This window comes from Gopherus evgoodei, chromosome 9 (genome assembly GCF_007399415.2).
Source record: "Gopherus evgoodei ecotype Sinaloan lineage chromosome 9, rGopEvg1_v1.p, whole genome shotgun sequence".
NCBI classification, from domain to species: Eukaryota; Metazoa; Chordata; order Testudines; family Testudinidae; genus Gopherus; species Gopherus evgoodei.
Window position 1 is genome coordinate 35,463,084 of NC_044330.1, and position 21,420 is coordinate 35,484,503.

Here is a 21,420-nt window from a genome sequence, read left to right on the forward strand (position 1 = left end):
TACTAAAGGTGCACAGGCCTCATTATTTCTGCTTTAGACCAGTTAGAACGGTTGCAACTTATAACGGCTGTTACACCTGGCCTTTTAGGTCGATTAAAGTTCAAACATGGAGGGACTCTTGTCTGCTGAGGCCTAAAACCAGGAAGGCTCCATACCCTTGTGGCCTTCCACCTTCCCGAGTTACTTAGGGTTATGCTTAGTGACACCAACATCAGGGTGTATATAACTGCCTGCCTACAGTTGCACAGGCCTCACTTGTGTGTGTTAAAACCTCACATTACATGTACATCTAACACATAGCATACAGCTAGTTAGGCATACCTTAGATCGCAACCTCAACAGAACAATTACCTTGGAGAATTTTGTCCTGAGCCTTTAGACAATACAACAATCTCAAACCATAATTTGAGGACCCTAGCTTAAAACTATTGCCCTCAAACCCAGTTTGTAGATCAGATTCAAGGAAGACTCTATTCAGAACACTTAGGCATGGACACTTAGGCCTGATTAGGGGGCTGAAGCACATGACTTATGAGGAGAGGCTGAAGGAACTGGGATTGTTTAATCTGCAGAAACAGGGCTACCCAAAGGGGGGGGCAAGTGGGGCAATTTGCCCCGGGCCCCGCAGGGGTCCCCATGAGAGTTTTTCAGGGCCCCTGGAGTGGGGTCCTTCACTCGCTCCGGGGGCCCCAGAAAACTCTTGCAGGGCCCGGGCCCCCGGAGCTGCTTCTGCTCCGGGTCTTCAGCGGCGGGGAGTCCCCCCGTTGCCAAATTGAGTGGTTCAAATAAAAGACAACATACATATTATTTCAATGCAGAGTGGGAAGAACCCTATTTTTATTATTTATTTTCAAGAAAATAATAAGGAGATATACCTATCTCCTAGAACTGGAAAGGACCTTGAAAGGTCATTGAGTCCAGCCCCCTGCCTTCAGTAGCAGGACCAAGTTCTGATTTTTGCCCCAGATCCTTAAGTAGCCCCCTCAAGGATTGAACTCACAACGTTGAGATTAGCAGGCCAATGCTCAAAGCACTGAGCTATCTCTCCCCCCGTTAATCTGCTTATTGTGTAGTGGTACTGTTGCAGTGCCAAAAAAACAATGTTGAATGCCATTTCCAAACTAATCACGTCTCTTTTGACATTTAAGTGGATGGCTAAACTGAGTTGAGAAAAAAGAAAATTAATCAACTCAAATCAAACCTATCTGCCCAGCAATCTGTTTTCACTAGACAAGTGGTAAAATCTAAAAGTGCTACTATTGCTTCCTTTAAGATTGTTCATCTGCTCGCAAAGAAAAAAAAAACCTTTCAAGATGGTGAATTGTTGAAGGAAGCATTTCTGACTGGTGCCGATTGCCTGTTTCAAGGATTTCCTAACAAAGGCGAGATTTTGTCGGCAATACAAGACTTGCAGTTACACTGGTCTACAATTTTTGAGAAGTCGTCTGCTTCAGAGATAAAGTGTGATATTTATTATGTATTTTGATGTGCTGAATTCAAATATGACAATTAAAACAACTGATTGGCTACTGTTTCTAAGATATTTAAGTTTTTACATTTTATGTCTATGTATATTGTGTAGATAGTAGAGTTTTAATCATAAATTATAAACCTAGGTCTTCTCATGCGTTTATGGTTGCTTTACATGATATTTCACCTGTCCTGTTTATGGAACACTTTGAAAATCAGCAAAAGGGTTATATAAATAAAATTTATTATGAAACAAAAGGCAAAAAACTATTATGTACATAGTTTAGTCCTATTCAGTGTCTACTCGGCGCTTCTTGGCTTGTCTCTTGTATTCATTAAATGGAGCATCTCTTGTCACTGTTCAGCAATAGTCTGCAAGCATTGATGGGCTCCATTTGCCCTGATAGCCTGCCAGGAGATTCCACTGCTGTAGTCTGGAGCCCAACAGCTCTGCCTTACTTTTGGGTAGTTCCAAATCCCTGAGAAGGTCATTCAGTTCACCTTGTGTTATGAGGTGTGGTTCAGAGGAGGAGGATGGGAGAAAATGTGGGTCCTGTGACATTGATGGTTCACAACCAGAAGTTTCATCCTCTTTCCAAGAGAATGATTCTGGTGCATCAGGAACTAGCAGTCCTTCTCCGTGGGGTACTGGGTGTATTGCTGATGGAATGTTTGGATAATGCACAGTCCACTTTTTCTTCTTTGACAACCTTTCCCAACTGGAGGCACCATGCAGAAGTAACAATTGCTGGTATGATCCGTTGGCTCTCTCCAAATCATTGGCACTGCAAAAGGCATAGATTTCCTTTTCTTGTTCAACCACTGGCGAAGATTTGTTGCACAAGTGTTGCAGCATATGTGTGGGGCCCACCTCTTATCCTGATCTCCAATTTTGCAGCCAAAATAAAGGTGATAGGCTTTCTTAACCATAAGGGTTATACTGCGCTTTTGTGATGCAAAAGTCACTTCACCACAAACATAGCAGAAGTTATCTGCACTGTTCACACAAGTACGAGGCATCCCTGCTCACTTTGGCTAAACAGAAATGTGTCCCTTTGCAAAATCAAACACTGACAAATAAGAGAGCGCCACACTGTATGATTTCTAGAGCTGATATAGGGCAATTTGTTCAGCAGAGTGATGTAAGCTTCATTATGATTGCATCATCCATGACTTCTAGGAATAACATGATGCAATTCATATCATGTAGGACGCAATACCAGCTTCCGATTGCATCATTCATTGTTTTGCCTAAAAAGCAAGTACTGTCCAAACCCAGTCATAGATTTATTCATAGATCCAGTCAAAGATGTATTTTAGTCATTTCTGGTTTAAATTGAGATCCCTTCCCTTTATAACTCACTTATCCTCCGCCATTCCCAAGTCAAGGGTCGTATATAATGACCCAATAGCATATCTTGAAAACTAGAGCCAATCAACAATTTTAAGCATCATTTTCGTTCTCAGTGACCCAGAATTAGTAAAGTTGGACTACATTTATTTCAGAAGCATTTTGGCTGTAGAGCAGTGTTATCAGACAACAGTTACGAGGAGGATACATGCAATTTCAAGCAACATGCAAACTCAGCTAAAGGATGACTTGGAAATATGTGACTGGTTTTCACTGCAGTTCGATGAGTCGACAGATATAGTGCAGTTGGTAGTTATGGTGAGAATGGTATTTAGTGACTTCGCCGTAAAAGAGTTACTAAAAGTATTGCCCATGAAAAGGTGAACAGAGGGTGAGGACTTCTATAATTTATTCAAATCATAAACATCAATTAGTATGCCACTACACAAGCTGTCTGCGATCTGATGGGGCACCAGCAATGATGGACAATGCCAATGGATTCATAGCACTCCGCAAGAATGAATCCTTTCCAAACTCTCTCTCTCTCATTGCATTATCCACCAAGAAGCTTTGTGCGTCAAAGTTCTCTCTTTTCAACACGTCATGAATGTCGTTATTAAAATAATTAACTCTATTCGAGCAAAACCTTTGCAACACTGACTTAAGGCCCTGTTGGAAGATGTTGATGATAATCTGATCTGATCTCGCACACAGAAGTATGATGGTTGAGCAAAGGTAAAGTTCTTGTACGTTTTTTAAGCCTAATTGAAGAGATCAAAGAATTTCTGAAGTCCACAAATGAGAACTTGGAGCAACTAGAAGACTCCAGCAGGTTAATGGACTTGCCTTTTCTTGCCGAAATCACTGACAAATTGAACATTTTAAATCTTGAGCTCCAGGGAAAGATACATGTGGCTCAAATGTTAGGTTCTGTAAAATCATTCAAAGCAAAACTGATCTTGTGGATGTCACATATGAAGACCAAGTCTCTCGTACATTTCCCAAATATGAAGAAAATGGTATGTGACAGTGATTTTAACCCATCACCATTTGTTATCCACATTCAAACACTTCTGGAACAATTTGAAAGAGATTTCAACAGTTCACCATCATTGAGCCTGTAGTTGCCTTTCTTGTGAATCTTTTTACTTGCCAAATAAAGATAACAGAAATGTCTACATCAATTGCAAGTCTCGTTCAAGTAAGAACAGAAGACGTGGAACTGGAGATTTTGGACCTTCAAAATGATATTGTTCTAAAATCCTGCGCAACAGATGAAAACTTTTGGAATCTGGTTGACCGAAAAAAGTTTCCTGCCTTAAAAAAATGTAGCATACAAAATAAAATCTTATTTTGGTTTCACTCATCTATGCGAAGTTCTGTTTTCAACAATGAACATCATAAAATCAAAATACAGATCTCAGCTTACAGATGCCCATCTTGACGATTGCTTACGAATGGGAATATCATCCTACTCTCCCAACTACGAAAAATTGGCAGTGCCAAAAGAAGAAATGCAGTGCCAAAAATCACACTGACTTTATTAGAAAAACCATGTGAATTAATTATATCTATTTTCCATTAAGTGCTGATGAGCACGTATGATTAACTTGTGTTTAACTTTTTAACTCTAAATTAGTAGGCCAGCTGAAATGGATGTTAACTTGAAAAACAGGCTCATTTCAGATAAGACTACATGCCCCCTGTTGTCCTCTCATCAGTTTGTGTGCATTCACTCTCTTTTCTCTCTCTTTTTTTTTTTGGGTGGGGGGGAGAGGAGGAGGAGTGAAATAAAAGTTTCTCTCTCCTTTTGCCGTGTAAAAGACAACCCTTCTCCCTCCTTGCATCCCAAAAAGGAAACTTAACTGGCCAACGTTAAAACAGGCTATCCACAGAGTGCTACCAAATGCAGAAAATAAAGGCATGAAAGCAAGCTATAAAGACAACTGAGATTTATCGCTAGCATTAGAAGATAAATCCTGGAGTGTTTCATATAAGAAATATTTTTTCAAAAATTCAGCATAAAGCGATCTCACATTTGTGAAGCAGTTCTTATCCCAGAGTGGTTTACAAACAAATCAATTGAGATAAGGCAGAATAGCAATGCTTCATCCTTTCAGCAAAATGAAGCAACTATGCAACAAGGTAGAACAAGTAGTACAGAAACCTTCAGGAACCTTAACAAGCAGTCAGCTTAGTTTTAGGTTTCATCAACAAGATAATCTTTACAAAAGAACCACACAGTTGTTTGTATTTTATAAAGGATGTTCATGAGGGCAAAAAATGGCACCTCTCGAACCTACATACCTAGTTAGACCAATGTTTTCAAGATGCCAGCTACAGTTCACACACTGACAAACAATGGAAAAGATCTAAATGAACAAGGGTTCTCCATATGAGTGCCTACATTCATGAGGTGTTTCTATAACAGAGGACTCTCCACGGAGAATTTTCTTAATATAGAGTAAAAAACATCGTCTCTCATTTTCAACCTTTACAATGTTTGCAGAAGAATATAAAGGGTACTCTCAGTTACATCTCAGAGCAATTCACAAAGCCATCCTGAAAGGGGGGGGCAACAAAAATCTCACTTTTGCTGGCCGAGCAAGCTCTAAGAATCTCAGTTCTGACAAGACGATAAAGACAGTCTCTTACTTTTAACATTTACTTGTGTGTGCTTGCTCCAGAATTTTTGAATGTGTGCACAGGAGATGCTCACAATTTGAGAAGCTGAAAAACAAAAAGTTATTTTGGGTTCCTCTGGCTACACAAAAGTTTCTTTTCATTAGGGGTCTAGACCAAAGAGCTGTGCGTCCAGGGAATGTGATGACCAAAGGGGTGAGGATGAGATAGGGCAAGAAAGGCTCCTGGATGAAGGGATTCCGTTGGGGAGAAGGATCTGGAAAGACTTGGTATTTACCTACCTCCCATGTTGTCTTATGAGACACCAGGCCGAGCCCTGCTCCCTTTGAGAGTCTTTTTTGAGGAGTTTAGAGAGGACTTGTGAACTACCATGCTGGTCCCAGAGATACTGAAAGGGCAGCTGAAAGTTGCCAGGTTCAAAGCCACTTCCACCCCTGCTCAAACCTGGCTATGGCAGCTCCACCATGCAAGGCCACATACTGTGCATGCACTGGTGGGGCAGGGGAGTAGCCTTGACAATTTTCCAGCCCTGCCTAGGAAAACCCTCACTGATTGGCTAGCTTTCCCATCTTCTGTGGAAGTGCAGACAAGCAGGGCTATTACAGGAGGCAGGCAAAGCTCTCCATTCCCCACCCCTCCGGAGCAGAGAGATGTTTGATAGGAGACAAGGGGCTTACAGTCAACACCATTCTCACAGAAAGCAGGAGGGGGGCTGGGGGGAGGGATGGAAAGAACCCGGAAGCTCTGATGCCTCCTTCTATTGTGAAAAATGGAGGAGAATGCTCTTTGCTCCTTCCCAGGGAGAGAAGAATCCCTGGAACTCCATGCTCTCCCTCCCCTCACTCCCCAAAGGCCTAGGAGAAAGGGGTGTACAGTTTTACTACTTTTTTCCAGTTTACAGCAGTTATTTTGCATTCAGAGCTGGTATTTTCCTAACAAGAAACATTTATATGATTATCTCCACCAAATGCAGAAAGGAAAGACGGAGCCTCTCGAAGTGCTCCTGAGCATTAAGGAACAATGATCACAAGAACAAACAGGTTACAACCAGCAATGCAACATTCCTGTAGCTTAAATACCTTGATACTGCTTTTTAGAGGCACTTCACTGAATTAGGTCAATACTGCAATGTGTGACTAGTTATTCATGCTCTGGGGTTTTACCATGAGATTTTCATAATGCATACAGATATAAGCCTGATTTTCAAATAGGTCTAACCCCTCACTCACCCTCTTCAATTGCAGCTCTGAGAAACAAACATGCAAGGGCATAATCCTGCCCCCAATACTTATTCTTAGTTCTCACTGGAGTTCTGCATACAGCCCAGCACAGGACTTACAATTCACCACAGTCTAAGCATGTGTTTTAGTCTCACTGCAGTCAATGGGACTTACTGTATTCATAATTTTATACTGCCATCACTTGAGTGCTTCCAGAAGTCCAGTAAGCAACACTACTAGCATTTGCCCTGTGTGGTTCTTCTCTCTTTTCCTCCTGGGGAAAGTGAGGGAGTGTGGGCTTAAAAAGCATGTGTACTTGTGTCTTGCCAAATTAGGGCCAATAGCAAGAACAGCAGAATCTTAGTTACGAACACCTCAGGAATGGAGGCTGTTTGTAACACTGAAATGTTTGCAACTCAGAACAAAAAAAGTTATAAACTTTTGAAAGAAAAAACATAAGTGAACAGTGACTTAGGAATGATTCAAAGCTGTATTATGCAGAAGAAAAATGCTGCTTTGAACTATTTTAATTTAAATGAAACAAGCACAGAAACAGTTTCCTTACCTTGTTTCAAATTTTTCTAAAAAACTTTCCCTTTATTTTTTTAAATAGTTTAACACAGTACTATTCTTGCATTGTGGGGGTGAGGGGGCAGGGGGGAGAAGGGAGATGGTGTTTCTTTGCTGCTGCCTGATTGCATACCTCTGGTTCCAAATAAGGTGCGTGGTTGACCAGTCAGTTCGGAACTCACTCAGGATGCGGAAGCCCTGGTTTTCAAAATCTCTCCTCCACCTGATTTGGTAGGCCTATCTCCAAGAGAGGGTTCAGGGCTGAGAGCCCCAAGTGGAGACAGGCACCTAAGATGCAGATCAATGTAAGTTAGCCACTTAAGTCCCTTTGTGGATCTGGACCCAAAGCTCTGCTTCTTTCTTCTGCATTTAACTTAGGCAGCTCCCCACTCAGGTTGGGGGCTTCTGAGAATCCCTGTCTTAGGTACCTGACTCTCCCCATGCATTGTATAGGGAACTGGGTACCTAACCCAGGGCTGCCTAGGAGTTCCTACATCCTCTTTGTGAATCTGTGCCTATGTGCCAAAATAATGGTTCTAAAAACATTTATTTTTAAAAAGTTACTCCATGTTTCCACTATCCACCTTCACAATTCAGTACATTGGAGCCTTCCACATTTGAAGAAATTTTAGTATTGGTTAGTGATGCATAATTAGAAATACAAAGAGGGTGGCAGTCTAACACCTAGTGAACACCTGTACATAACGGCTTTACATAAGTTTGATCTGAATGGTATTGGAAGGAGATAAATGAGGGGTGGGCAAACTTTTTGGCCTAAGACCCACATCTGGATGGGGAAATTGTATGCAGGGCCATGAATGTAGGGCTGGGGCAGGGGGCTCGGGGTGCAGGAGGGATTGAGGGTGCAGGCTCCAGCCTGACACCACTTACCTCAAGCAGCTCCAGGATGGCAGCAGCGTGCAGCAGGACTAAGGCAGGTTCCCTGCCTGCCCTGGCTGGATGTGGCCAGCACGTCCAGCAGTGGCTGCTGGAGGTGGGGTGAGGCAGGCAGCTCTGCTACACGCTGCCCTTGCCTGCGGGTACCACCTCTGAAGCTTCCCTTAGCTGTGCTTCTCCGCCAATGGGAGCTGCTGGTGGGGGGCGGTGCCTGCAGGCGAGGGCAGCACATGGAGTCCTCTGCCCTCCCTCCTCCTGGGGCCACAGGGATATGGTGCCGGCTGCTTCTGGGAGCAGTGCGGGGCAGGGCAGGGAGGGAGCCTGCCTTAGCCCCACTGTGCCACAGGGCTGGCAATCCCGCAGGCCAGACTAAAAACCCTGACGAGCCGGATTCGGCCCACCGGCCATTGTTTGCCCTCCCCTGAAATAAATGAACTAACATCAGTGTCACAGGTCAGAATTAAGTTGACTTTATGAATCATGTGAAAGTTGTGTCCTCAAATTTACCTGTAAAACCTGCAGACTCACTTTGTTTACCTTGTTTTATTTAAGTGTTCATGAATAGACTAATATGCAAGTACATACACTGCTTACATTTCAACCCATTATTTGTCACTGCACAGCAGCAAGAATACACGCAGTCTGTTTTTTTCCCCCCTAATATTTATTTTTTTTCACCTGCAAACTGTAGCAAAACATGATCAGCTTTATTAGGCAGACAGGTATCCCTCTACATTATAGAGAATGTAGGCATGTATAAATAGGAGAGCTCTTCTGGAATGGAAAACATTTTGGAGAATGAACAAAACCTCCAATTTGACTTCATGACTTCCAATAGCAATGGTTAAAATGATGGTAGGTAATTAATTCCAAGAGATACAACAGCACCTCAAAGTGGCTGATCTATTTCCCCAGTAACATTTTTCACATAACAATGTGTTAAAGTTACAAATACCGATATGCACAAATAGCTATTTTCTAAGAAAAAATATGTACAGTACTGCAGCATAACGAATGTGGTATCTGCAATTACTTATTAGCCAATTTTAATATACATGATACCGCTACTTTTCGCCTGCCAATTCACAGGTTAAGGATGTTACCACAGCCCTCCGTTTTGCACATATTATCTGGTGGTTTTAATACACAACACAGGTTTGTTTGTTTGTTTTTTTATTAAAGACTTCTCGTGTTTAAAGCTAAGATCAGTGAAACAAGACAACAGTGCAAGAGGCGCAGAGATGTTATGTGACCAAATAAGAGTTCTTTTGGGTAAAGTGTCTATAAGGCTATAAGAAAGGATTGGTTGATGAGCTTCCTGTTGGAAACTGTCCTGTTGGTGCAGCACCCTGAAAAACAGAGAAAGGCAATAAATAAATCAAACGTACGAACTGTTTTTGCACATGGCAAACTCTAAAACAAGTACTGTATCTGGACTGGATAAAAAACAAAAGCCTGTTACCACCTTGGTAAGGAAGATTTCCTTTTTATGTTATAGCTTAATACTAGGGATGTCAAGAGATTAAAAAAATTAATTGTGATTAATCACACTGTTAAACAATAGAATACCGTTATTTAAAATTTGTGGATGTTCTCTACATTTTCAAATATATTGATTACAGTTTGTATTCTCTGTAGTAATTGAACAGTGCTCACTTTATTACAAATATTTGCACCGTAAAAAATAGTATTTTTCAGTTCACCTAATACAAGTACTGTAGTGCAATCTCTTTATAATGAAAGTTGAACTTACAAATGTAGAATTATGTACAAAGATAACTGCACTCAAAAACAATACAATATAAAACTTTAGAACCTACAAGTCCACTCAGTCCTACTTCAGCCAATTGCTCAGACAAACAAGTTTGGTTACAATTTGCAGGAAGTAATGTTGCCCACGCCTTGTTTACAATGTTACCTGAAAATGAGAACAGGTATTCACATGGCACTGTTGTAGCTGGCATCGCAAGATATTCACGTGTCAGATGTACTGAAGAGTCATATGTCCCTTCATGCTTCAACCACCATTCCAGAATACATGCTTCTATATTGATGAGGAGTTCTGCTCATTAACTATCCAAAGCAGAGCAGACCAACACATGTTCATTTTCATCATCTGAGTCAGATGCCACCAGCAGAAGGCTGATTTTCTTCTTTGCTGGTTTGGGTTCTGTAGTTTCCGCATTGGACTGTTGCTCTTTTAAGGACTTCTGAAAACATTCTCCACATCTCGTCAATCTCAGATTTTGGAAGGGACTTCAGATTCTTAAACCTCAGGTTGAGTGCTGTAGCTATTTTTAGAAATCTCACACTGGTTTCTTCTTTGTGTTTAGTCAAACCTGCTGTGAAAGCGTTCTTAAAACGAACATGTGCTGGTCATCATCTGAGACTACTATAACATGAAATATATGGCAAAATGTGGGTAAAACAGAACAGGAGACATACAATTCTCCCCCAAGGAGTTCAGTCACAAATTTAATTAACAAGCTTCAGCAGCATGTCCTCTGGAATGGTGGCCAAAGCATGAAGGGGCATATGAATGTTTAGCGTATCTGGCACGTAAATACCTTCCAATGCTGGCTAGAAAACTGCCATGTGAATGTCTGTTCTCACTTTCAGGTAACACTGTAAACAAGACGCAAATCAGCTTTATCTCCTGTAAATGTCAACAAACTTGTTTGTCTTAGCAATTGGCTGAACAAGAAGTAGGACTCAGTAGACTTGCAGGCTCTAAAGTTTTAGATTGTTTTGTTTTGTTTTGGAGTGCAACTATGTAACCAAAAAAAAATTCTACATTTGTACGTTACACTTTCATGATAAAGAGATGAGGTGAATTGAAAAATACTGTTTCTTTTATCATTTTTACAGTGCAAGTATTGGTAATAAAAAATAATATGAAGTGAGCACTGTACACTTTGTATTCTGTGTTGTAATAGAAATAAATATATTTGAAAATATAGAAAAACATCCAAAAATATTTAATAAATTTCAACTGGTATTGTATTGTTTAACAGTGCAATTCATTGCGATTTATTTTTTTTAATTGTAGTTAATTTCTTTTTGAGTTACTCACATGAGTTAACTGCAATTAATCGACTGCTCTACTTAATACTTTATGTATTGTTGTGCTTTTTGGTGGTTTATTCTAAAATATAGTAACTCCTCACTTAACGTCCTCCCAGTTAACATTGTCTCATAGTTACGTTGCTGATCAATTAGAGAACATGCTCATTTAAAGTTGTGCAATGCTCCCTTTGCCATGCTTTGACTCCTCCCTCCATTCCTGCTGCCTTCGCAGAGTAGGAGGCTATATTAACAACGCGTTAACCCTTGAGGGCTCAGCTGAGTGCTAGTTCATCATTTAGCAGTAAGGCACTCCCTGAGAAATAGCCCACCCTCTTCCACCCTCTGACTCCACCACCTCAACCAAGCTTCACAGTCACTGCTGTTTCATTTAAAGTAGCATTTTTCAGGAACATAGCTACAACATTAAGCGAGGTGTTACTGTATATCCCAATAAGATCATTGTACATAAATACCTCAGTCTGATTTTGAACAGCCTTATCACTGTCATGTCATCTGAACATTGAATTGCATCTAGGAGATCACATGCTGCCTTCCCTAAGTTAAAACAAAATCAAGCTGCTTGCGTCTTTTTGGACCTGTAAGATTTACTATTACTGTGTAATAATTCTCACTTACCATAAAAGGATTACTAGATACTCCAACAGCAGCAACTTGTCCAAAGGGGGTTACTACAGGCTTTGCCTGTCCAAATGCAGCAAAACCTGCACCGTGTCAAGATAAAAGATGTTAGAAGTAGCTTCATATTGGTGTCCAAGCCTTTAAAGGCAGAAGACTATTCCCTATAAGCCTACTCCCACCACAATGATGCAGGTTAAACCTTTTAGTGCATTGGTAATTTGTTCATCAAGGCAGCAGGACTGGGAGAAATCTGGTCCATAATTTAGCCTCTCTAAATATACATTTATGCAAAACTTGAAAGAAAATTCATACATTTTTAAAATTTGTTTTGAATTCCTATGGAAACATGTTTTTAGAAGAATTCCCATGACTGTTTCTAAGCCAAAATGCTCCAATGTTGTTTTAGTCCATGACACTCTAGTAAGTTTCTAATCAATTTAATGTAATCAGAGTGAATATGGAAATAAAACAATTTATCATCATCATCGGTAAGTAAAATGCCATACACACTAACAATACAAGTTCAAATTAAATTTTTCAGCTGTAAAAATTACTTAGAGCTATTGAGATTCAAAAAATTAAAGATTTGTAAACCCTGAAAACACAAAACACAACAAAATATGCTTAAAAGAAATCATAGCTGTTTTCACAACTCGTGTTAGTCCACTTGTAACAAACCTAATTCAAAAAAGTCTTAAAATCACCGGATTTTAACTCAAATTCTCAAGCAGCAATTTTCTTATTTTGCCTATCTGTAAATTTCTAATGCTGATTGAAATCTCTGTTCAGTTCGTGTACACACAGTGAAATCAATGTTTATCAACATTTACCAATAAAACCCTAATCCTTCCAAGCCTAGCTATAAGCCAAGCCTATTAATGGTTTTCCAGGAAGAAATCAGGCCAAATCATTGTGATTTTCTACTACATATTTTGTACAAGCTAACAGTACAGTAGCACAGTAAATTACAGCATCTTTTTAAGTGTTCAGAATCCAAATTCTCTGCCTCCCTAAAGCTAATACCAACAAATATTATTGAACCAATAGTACCAGAGATACAACTTTATAATATTAGTTACAGTTACAAGTGCATTAATCAGTGTTAATATAAAATTTTAAAGAATAGGAAAAACAAAGTGGCTACTTTTGTGTTACTGAAAAAAGGAAGCAAGAGTTGGGCGGTTTTTTCTAAAGGTTCCAAAGTCATTCCTTCCTGACTATATTCCAGTGCACAGTTTTCTTTTTGGACCTTTTCCTGCATGTAAAAATTCATAAAAAAATAATGTAGGCTATTTTCTTTGATTCTCTCTACCCTGCTCCCCTTTTTAAAGGTTTGAGCAAATTGTTATAATAGGTTCCAGACACATACATGAGTGAGAAACAGTCTTCTTCCCTGCACAAAAGTTTCAGTAAAAAATCCAACTAAAAAAAGTCTCACTATCATTTTGTTTCAAAGATAGTGATCATAGTTATAGCAATAAAATTGGAGACATTTAACAAAGATTATACCATGCCATAAAAGACCATGCAGAAACCAAGTTCTTTAATCATGCCATTATAGACAGTTGCAAGATCATCCCAAAAGATCCAAGATAAGGAAAATGTACATTAGAAGTTAAGTATCATATTGGATTGCTAAAAGGTAGTTAGGAGTATTTCATAGTGAGTTTTTTGCTAGTAGCAACGTACCACAACTGACAACAAATAAGATATACTCCTGTCATGCCTGCCCCTCACATGCAAGAAATTTCCTTTACATAGTCCCACTTGGTTAACCAAGATTTTTGGTATGTATGAACTTACCATTTGGTTGCTGAGCAAAAGCAGTCTGTTGTGGGAAAGCTCCCTGGGTTGGGAAGGCAGGCTGCTGGAAATTGCCACTGAAGCTAGTAGGAAGACTGTAGGATGCAGGAGTTCCAAAACCTGCAGGCATGCTCATGGATGCTGTGCCAAATGTCGCCGCTGGCAAGGGAAGTAACATTCAATTACTTCTAATTTACAAGTATTTTCTTACACAAAATTTACTACAATGCCACTCTAAGAAGAATCTTACTAGCTTCCTAATACTCACCCAACTACCAGTGGGTAGGTTAGTCGCAGCTTCCACTAACACTAAATTAATTTGCTCACTAGTAATAAAATAAAATACATGCGAGATAAAAAAATTAAAACTAAATTGCAAGAAGAACACTGTCAAGTTCTTCTTGCAATTTCTGATTACATTAATATCTGAAAAGTCCATGGAATTCTTTTCCATGTTTTACTTCTACTCAAGTGCTTCCAAAAGTTATTTCTGGTAGAGTTAATGTGGAGGCCAGTACCTACAGGCAACACCAAAAACACAGTATGTATGTTTAACGGAAGAAAAGTTTAGGTCTGAAAAAATTTCAGTTTATAAATTTCCAAGGTGAAACTATAAACAATGAAAAACCTGTAAAATCAATCTTCAGTGTTCTTTTAAAATAACTTCCTACCATGCACAAACTTGTATACAAAATTCCTTAGTTTAAGATTGAGGTAATGCTTTAAAAAAACAACAACAACAACAACAACAACAACACCACCACCACCACCACCACCACACTGATCTTCCTCACTGTTACTGAACATTCCAGGTAGAACAAACCTGCGGTATTTATGCACCCCAGGCATGTCTTCAGAGAAATGTTGATTAACAGCAGCACAGTATGACTAGCAACAAAACCATTATTAAATCCTTTGGGGTTTACTGTGATTAATATTAAACAGCACACAAAGCTTTTTGGTATGAACATAAATGTTAGGCATTTCTGCAGCATTTTTGCTCAATTTCACCATTAAGTGTAACCATTCTTTTAAAGTGTTACAAATTTTAATTTGACTTTCTTTGGTATAAAATTTGCATAAATGTAATTCCAAATCAACACATCTGATTAACTGAAAGGTAAACTATTGTCAGGAAAGGAATGGTGAGAGTGTATATATTTAAATAAACTATTAAAACGGAATGAGAAGTTTGGGATATAAAGTAAACAGATAATCAATACAGTACATACAAAAAATGCATTGACATTATTTTCACAATGTACCATCAACAGAAGAGGCTATTTAATAATGAACAACTTGACAAAACAGCAAACCCAAACACACTGTGACAAATTGTGCAATGCTTTGGGATATCCAAAAGGTGTCAAAAACTTACTACAAGCAAGCATCAAAGAATTTACTCAAATAAGTTGTAAGCGTCCACTAATGTGACCATGGAGGTAAGCAATAATTACTTAATTGTCCGAAGCAAATAATAAATTATACTAAGACAAAAGACCATTTTTTTCCCCAGTGCCACACATCCATGCTCACTCCATTTTAAAATATGGAAAAACAGCCTATTCAAAATTTACATGCAGAGAACCAGGAAGCTGGCAATAAGCTTTCACACAAGCAAGTAAACAACTAGCCACACGGAACTCAGACATCAAATGTGGCCACCTACCAAAATGAGCCTGAGGAAATATGTGAGAGTGCATTGCTCCCGAGAGGCCTTATGGAAAGCCACAAAAAGACCAACGTCAAATGATTTATATATTTCTGAACAGTCATTTTTATACAGCTATTTTACATGACAAAAAGTGCAGTGATTAAAAGAGCTTTTTCTAAAACCTGTACAAATTTTCTAACAACTAAACTTTGGATTTATCAAGTGTACTGCAGACCAATTGGTAAATTATAGGTGTTACCTGAAATAATTTTGCTAAAGTCAAAGGCTTTTTTCCTAAAATACACTATAAAGTTTATAGCAAACCCATTTATACTGCACGTAAGATGCAAATATAGCATAAAGCTAAATTATAAGCTATCTTATTACATTTATCAAGTTTGCAGAAAGAAACTTATGAGACAAGAAATATTAATTACAATACTCTATCAAATATTTAAACTGAAATACAGTAAAACTTGTTGATGCCCAAACACTTTTTCAAAGGACAGCATGTTTTCAGAAGTAAGGGAACACAGAAGTGGTTGAATAGAATTTGTTTTAAAGGGATAATCTAAAAAACCCAACCTTCACACTTGGGGCTTGTCTACACGGCCCTGCAGTTCAGCCTAAGGGGGGAGCAAATAGTGCACAAAGCGCTGAACTGTAACTCAATGTGTGGATGTGAACTGAAAAGTTACTACTTCACATAACAATCCTCTTCAAACAGGATTATATTAAATGTAAACTAGGAGCCTTCCAGTTCACATCTGCAGCATCCATACAGGGGATGCGCAACTCACATCCACATAGTTCAAGCTGTAGGCAGTGTAGCCATATCCTAGTCACTATCTGGCTGAGATCTTCTGAAGGTAATGCCAACAGCCTCTTTAAAGCTATAATTTTTTAAGGATACAAAAGAATGGACAGAAGTTTTTAAAGATAGTCCAAAGTGGTACAGAAGGTAATACTGGGATGGCATTAACGAAAGGAGCGAATTTTGGTTGCATACCGAAGGTTTTAATCAAACAGCAGAGAGTCTATTAAATGGCAGAATAGCCACCGTTGCCACATGGGGCTAATACTAAAATTCAGCACTGCAGATAAAGAATTAAGTACTGAATAAAATATTATACCGGCAATAGAGTCTAAACCAGGAGCATTGTATTGTAAGAAAGAACACTAAGCTGATTTTTCAATTTATAAATTAAACTATTTTACATATGGAGTCATGGCCCCATAGATTCTGCAGAATTCACTTCCGGTTTCAGAATTGTGCTCCATTAATTCAAGCTATCATTTAAAAGGATTTCTCACCCTAATGGTAGGGAAGGAAAAACCTGAAAATGTGAATGGATGTGGGGTTTGTCTTTGAGGGTGCAAAGAATGACAAAAGCTAGAATTGCTCCATTTATTTAAATGGGCTATAAATTCTGACAACGACAGTGCAAATGTCACAATAAATTCTTTCAAATATTTAAATATCCAACAAGTGTTCGTATCTCAATCCCACTCTGCCTTCCACAGTGGATAGTTTAGTATAAAAACTAACATCATAGGGCCTACTGTACTGATGGCATTGTTAATTTTTAATATTTTTATTCTAAAGGAAACTGCTGCAGAATTTCCAAGTGCAACAGATTTTATATTCTGTAGCTAAGCCGGAGCTAAGGGGCCCTACAGATACCGCCTTTCATTGCTGAGTACCCGAAAGTGCTTTTCAAGCTCTATAAATTGTTACAGCGAACACTAACACAATCACACCTAGCAAGTAACAGCAACAAGTAGTACATAGCAGATTAAAAACAATACAACAGGTCAATGCTGTAGTCAATTAAAATTGGAGAGAGAATTTAGAGACAGAATATAATTACTAGAGCTGATTGGAAAAATTTCGAATGGAACACTCTTACACCCGAAAATGGCAAATCACTGAAACTGAAATGATCCATGAGACCATGACAAGAGAGATGGAAGCTAGGCATTTTTAAAAAAACCTACATAGCCTGGGGTCCTGCCAGTCACCTACCAGGCTCTTTTGCAGTCCTGGTTCCTGGCTCCTTAGCAGCCTGTCTGATGGGGAGCCAGGAGCCAAGTTCACAGCTCTTGGAAGCTCTGGTTTCAATGGCTTCCAGAGTCTGTGGCCCTGGGACAGCCCCCCAGGTATCTGCCCCACAGCTGGGACTCCCAGAACTTCCAGGCTCCTCACTAGGCAGGCTGCCTGGAGACTTGGGGAATGTTTTGAAAAGGTAAAAATGAAATGCCATCTCAACTTAAACAACTGTCACAATTTGGCTATATGTCTTATTTAAATATTGTGCTCTTTTACTTAAAAACAGAATGCAGAATTTTACATTAACTTGTGCATGACCTATTTTCAGTCACTTGCTAAAAAATAAAGTTATGGAACTACAAATACACCTCTACCTCAATATAACGCAACCCGATATAACACAAATTCAGATATAACATGGTAAAGCAGCGCTCCGGGGAGGCAGGGCTCTGCACTCCAGCGGATCAAAGCAAGTTCGATATAATGTGGTTTCACCTGCAACACAGTAAGATTTTTTTAGCTCCCAAGGACAGCGCTATATCAGGGTAGGAATGTATAATGAAGTTTTGAAACTAAAAATGTACGCTCTTGCATAGCACATAGAACTGTACAGTGCAATTTTATTTTTCTAACCTGTTACTCCTCTGCTATTGGTCTGGAACGGGTTTGTTGAAGGTGCCACTGGAGCGACAGGGGCAGCCACAAATGGATTTGTGGAAGGTGTTGCTGAAAGATTAAGAACAATTAATTTAAAAAAATATATATCTTTATGCAGTGCTGATTTACATTTGTTCTACACATCCTTCAAAGTCAAATACAGTCAAATAACTTTACATAAGAGGTTTTTCCATACATTTTCTGTGTTGGATACTACAGGAGATATATATAAAAAAATACAAACACCACTGATATTTTAGACTACTTACATCATATTGCCTGCACTGGAAACAGTGTAGGTCATCATTTCTAATGACAGTGAAGTCATTAGTACTACTATACAATGGGACACTGAACTAAAATTTAGTAAAATGTTTGCTTACAGTCTGCATAAACATTAGGACTATTTTAATATACCTCCAAATGAAGCAGGCACACTCGAAGACGCAGGCTGTGTCTGTGCAGTAGCAGCCACTGGTACTGTTCCAAAAGCATTGCTGTAAATAATTCACATTCAGTGAAGTCAGTGTTGCTCTTTTAACAATTAGCATCTATGGTTAATTTTGGCAGATAAAAGCAAAGTAGAAAAGGGATATTTATGCACAGATCTGAAAATGCTATATAATCCATTAGTGCCAGGAATTGAATTCTTGATACCAAGGTCAAAGGCTAAATACATTAGCGCTGAGCAATGGCAAATCCTGTCCGCCAGTGGCAAAGTGTAAAAGTATGGACAATGAGGAGAAAAACAAAGAAATAGGCATAGGTTGCCAAGCAAAAGCTTTAGGGAAATTTGCATTTCCAAGCAAAAAGTTATTACAGGTGCTTGTGTTTAATTACTTTAAAAAAATAAAAAAAAAGATATATACATTGCAAATGTCTCACTTTTCAAAACCAATCACGAGGCTATAGGCTTAAATATGCATGTAATCCATATGGAGGATTGTTATCCTCCAATAGAATTGTGTGTGTGTTGTCTACGAAGATGTAAAAGTGTTTCACTGATAAACACTTGCTTCAGTTTCATTTTACAACCTCTAGCGGGCAGTACAACCACAACTACTGTTAAGAAAAGATGCAGTTTTCATAAGGACACTGAAGTCAACACCCAACTAACTCCTTTCCAGAATTATTTCCCTACAAATTTTTAAATTGTGACCTAAACAAACAAAGAAGAACAGTTGAATACAAGCAGGTTTTTTTAAAACTTTATCAACACTCCCATAGGGCTATTTTTCTGCCTATAAATACAGTTGCTTTAGGGCTAATTACTTTAACTTCTAACAAGAAAAAGTACCTGCTAACATTACTGGTGGAAGTATATGCATTACTAGAGGTTGCTGTGGAGCTGAACACACTGTCTAATTCTGCTAGAGCTGCATACTTGTCTGAAGATGCACTTGGCTGACTTGGGGCTGACACAGCAGGACCTGATGGTGCTGTAACTACAGTGCCGAAGCCACTTCCTTGCTCACTACCACCTAGAAAAGAAGATACCATATTGAAATTTAAAATGACACTTCTAAAACTATGTTTTCCCTATAATCTTCTCCATACTAACAGAAATGTTAATTAACTGTTCTCCCATCATTTAAGACTAAAATTAAACAATAAGACTTAATGCTGCCCTAATACAGGACTAATAAACTATGGCTCCCAATCTCTATCTTCATAAGCACACAGTACCATGCTTCAATGAGTCTATAGCTCCAAAACCAGCTTCCTAGTTTCCACAGATCGCATTATTAAGTGAAGTATACTGCTCTCTTGCTCCAGTTAGAAAGATGGATTTGTTTTAAACCTTGTTGTGCGTGACTCATCCTTAGAGTACAGCTTTGAAATTTAGATGGAGACTGAAATTTTTGTACATTTAGAAAGCAACGAGGCATAAGAAATCTAACAATTAAGTTACAGAATGATGGACTCTTAACTATTACCTCAAAGTATAATCCTGTAGAAACTCACACTTCCAGGTTCTTGTGACTCCTCACCATATGCTGGGGAGTATTCCCAAACCTCATGTACAGTACTTCCCACTAGAGACTGAATTCATGAGTCATGCAGTGTCAGAAAATCCATATCATATCTTCCAAATGGTGGCTAATTTTCATTTATGCCCTAAGAGGGTAACTATACTCCAAATCCTGAAAAGATGCTAAATAAATAATACAGACCCAGTGTATCAAATTCAGGAGAACAAAATTATAGGTAACAGTATAGAATTGTCTTGTTTCCAAGGATACCTGCTCTCAGCAGATTTCCACTGAGAGAAAAACTCCAGAGATTATTTTACAAGCACCAGTGTATGGCATTTTGTAATAAAAAAGTCTAAACATTCCACAAAAACTGGAAGTGTGCAACAGTGTAGAGGTGCACTGAGTAACACCACCTACTTTTTGGAATATGGAAAAGTATGAACAAAAAAAAAGTTGACAAAGGAGAGTAATTTAAGGATTTTTTGTAGGTAAAATGTAAGAACAAGAGTCGTATGCCACCTCATGATACCCGTAAGTAAGTTTCACTGAGCTAACGTAGTCTGTCTAGGAAATATGCACCAAAGCATGCAGGAGCAATCAAAAAAAATTGGACAACTTGTGATTAAAATTATGGTATTTTTGAACATCTGGGTATCTTATCCCTCCATAAACATTGCCAGATCAATGGAGATACAAACACCACTGACGACTCTTGATTGTGCACCTCATAGTCCTGTTGTATATTTGTGCTGCACACACATATAACAGCAATGTTTGTTAGAATAGGTGCAAGCTTCAGCTTTAAACAAAACTTCACTGCAGACAGTTATGGAGTAGCCAGTGTCTATTCCACAATTACAATAATGGCTCATCCTCAGAGTCAGTCACCCACTGCCCTCCTCAACACCATACAACTTTAAGGAAAAGAATATTAAAGCCATATACTGTATCAGTTTTGCTTAGGAGCTGATATACACGACGTATTTACCATTGTACTATGCTGGACTGAATCCAACATGAATTTCATTGGAGTTTAAGTTACCATCCTTATTCAATATATGGTTAACTTAGTGTGCATACAAACCCAACCCGTTAAATGCTAGCAGTTTTAATCTCCTTTAAGAGAGCAAGACTAACCAAGCTTTACGTTAGATGAATATCTAAAGAAGCTATCATGGTGGCTTTTGATTGTAAAGTTAAAAATTATCTTAGACCACAACTGGTGTGGTTGAATGAATAAAGTCGCCCACTCCAGAATATACAGAAACCTGAATTACGTACTACTAGAATACCCATCACTAACAAACCATTTTGTTGCCAAAAGGAAAAAAACTTTTGAGTGATCAGCTCATACAAAAAGCATGATTTTTTGATAAGTGCTATTTTGCAAATGATTGCATAGATTAAAGCATTTGCTTTGTTAC

General features: G+C 38.8%; 1 protein-coding gene across 6 annotated transcripts in view; it reads right to left on the reverse strand.

The window, feature by feature from the left end:
- Positions 1 to 8,794: 8,794 nt before the first annotated feature.
- Positions 8,795 to 21,420, reverse strand: part of AGFG1 (ArfGAP with FG repeats 1) — an 85,982-nt gene continuing 73,356 nt past the window's right edge. For 3 of the 6 annotated variants that reach the window (XM_030574904.1, XM_030574908.1, XM_030574906.1), the window contains 6 exons: positions 19,318 to 19,501; positions 18,438 to 18,517; positions 17,997 to 18,089; positions 13,661 to 13,818; positions 11,854 to 11,946; positions 8,795 to 9,500 (listed from right to left, as the gene is read on the reverse strand). In XM_030574904.1, coding sequence (XP_030430764.1) covers positions 9,441 to 9,500; positions 11,854 to 11,946; positions 13,661 to 13,818; positions 17,997 to 18,089; positions 18,438 to 18,517; positions 19,318 to 19,501 — 668 coding nt within the window. In that variant the 3' untranslated portion in view covers positions 8,795 to 9,440. Of the gene's footprint in view, positions 9,501 to 11,853; positions 11,947 to 13,659; positions 13,819 to 15,328; positions 15,377 to 17,996; positions 18,090 to 18,437; positions 18,518 to 19,317; positions 19,502 to 21,420 lie in introns of all 6 variants that reach the window. The other 3 variants (XM_030574907.1, XM_030574905.1, XM_030574902.1) reach the window with 2 other exon arrangements.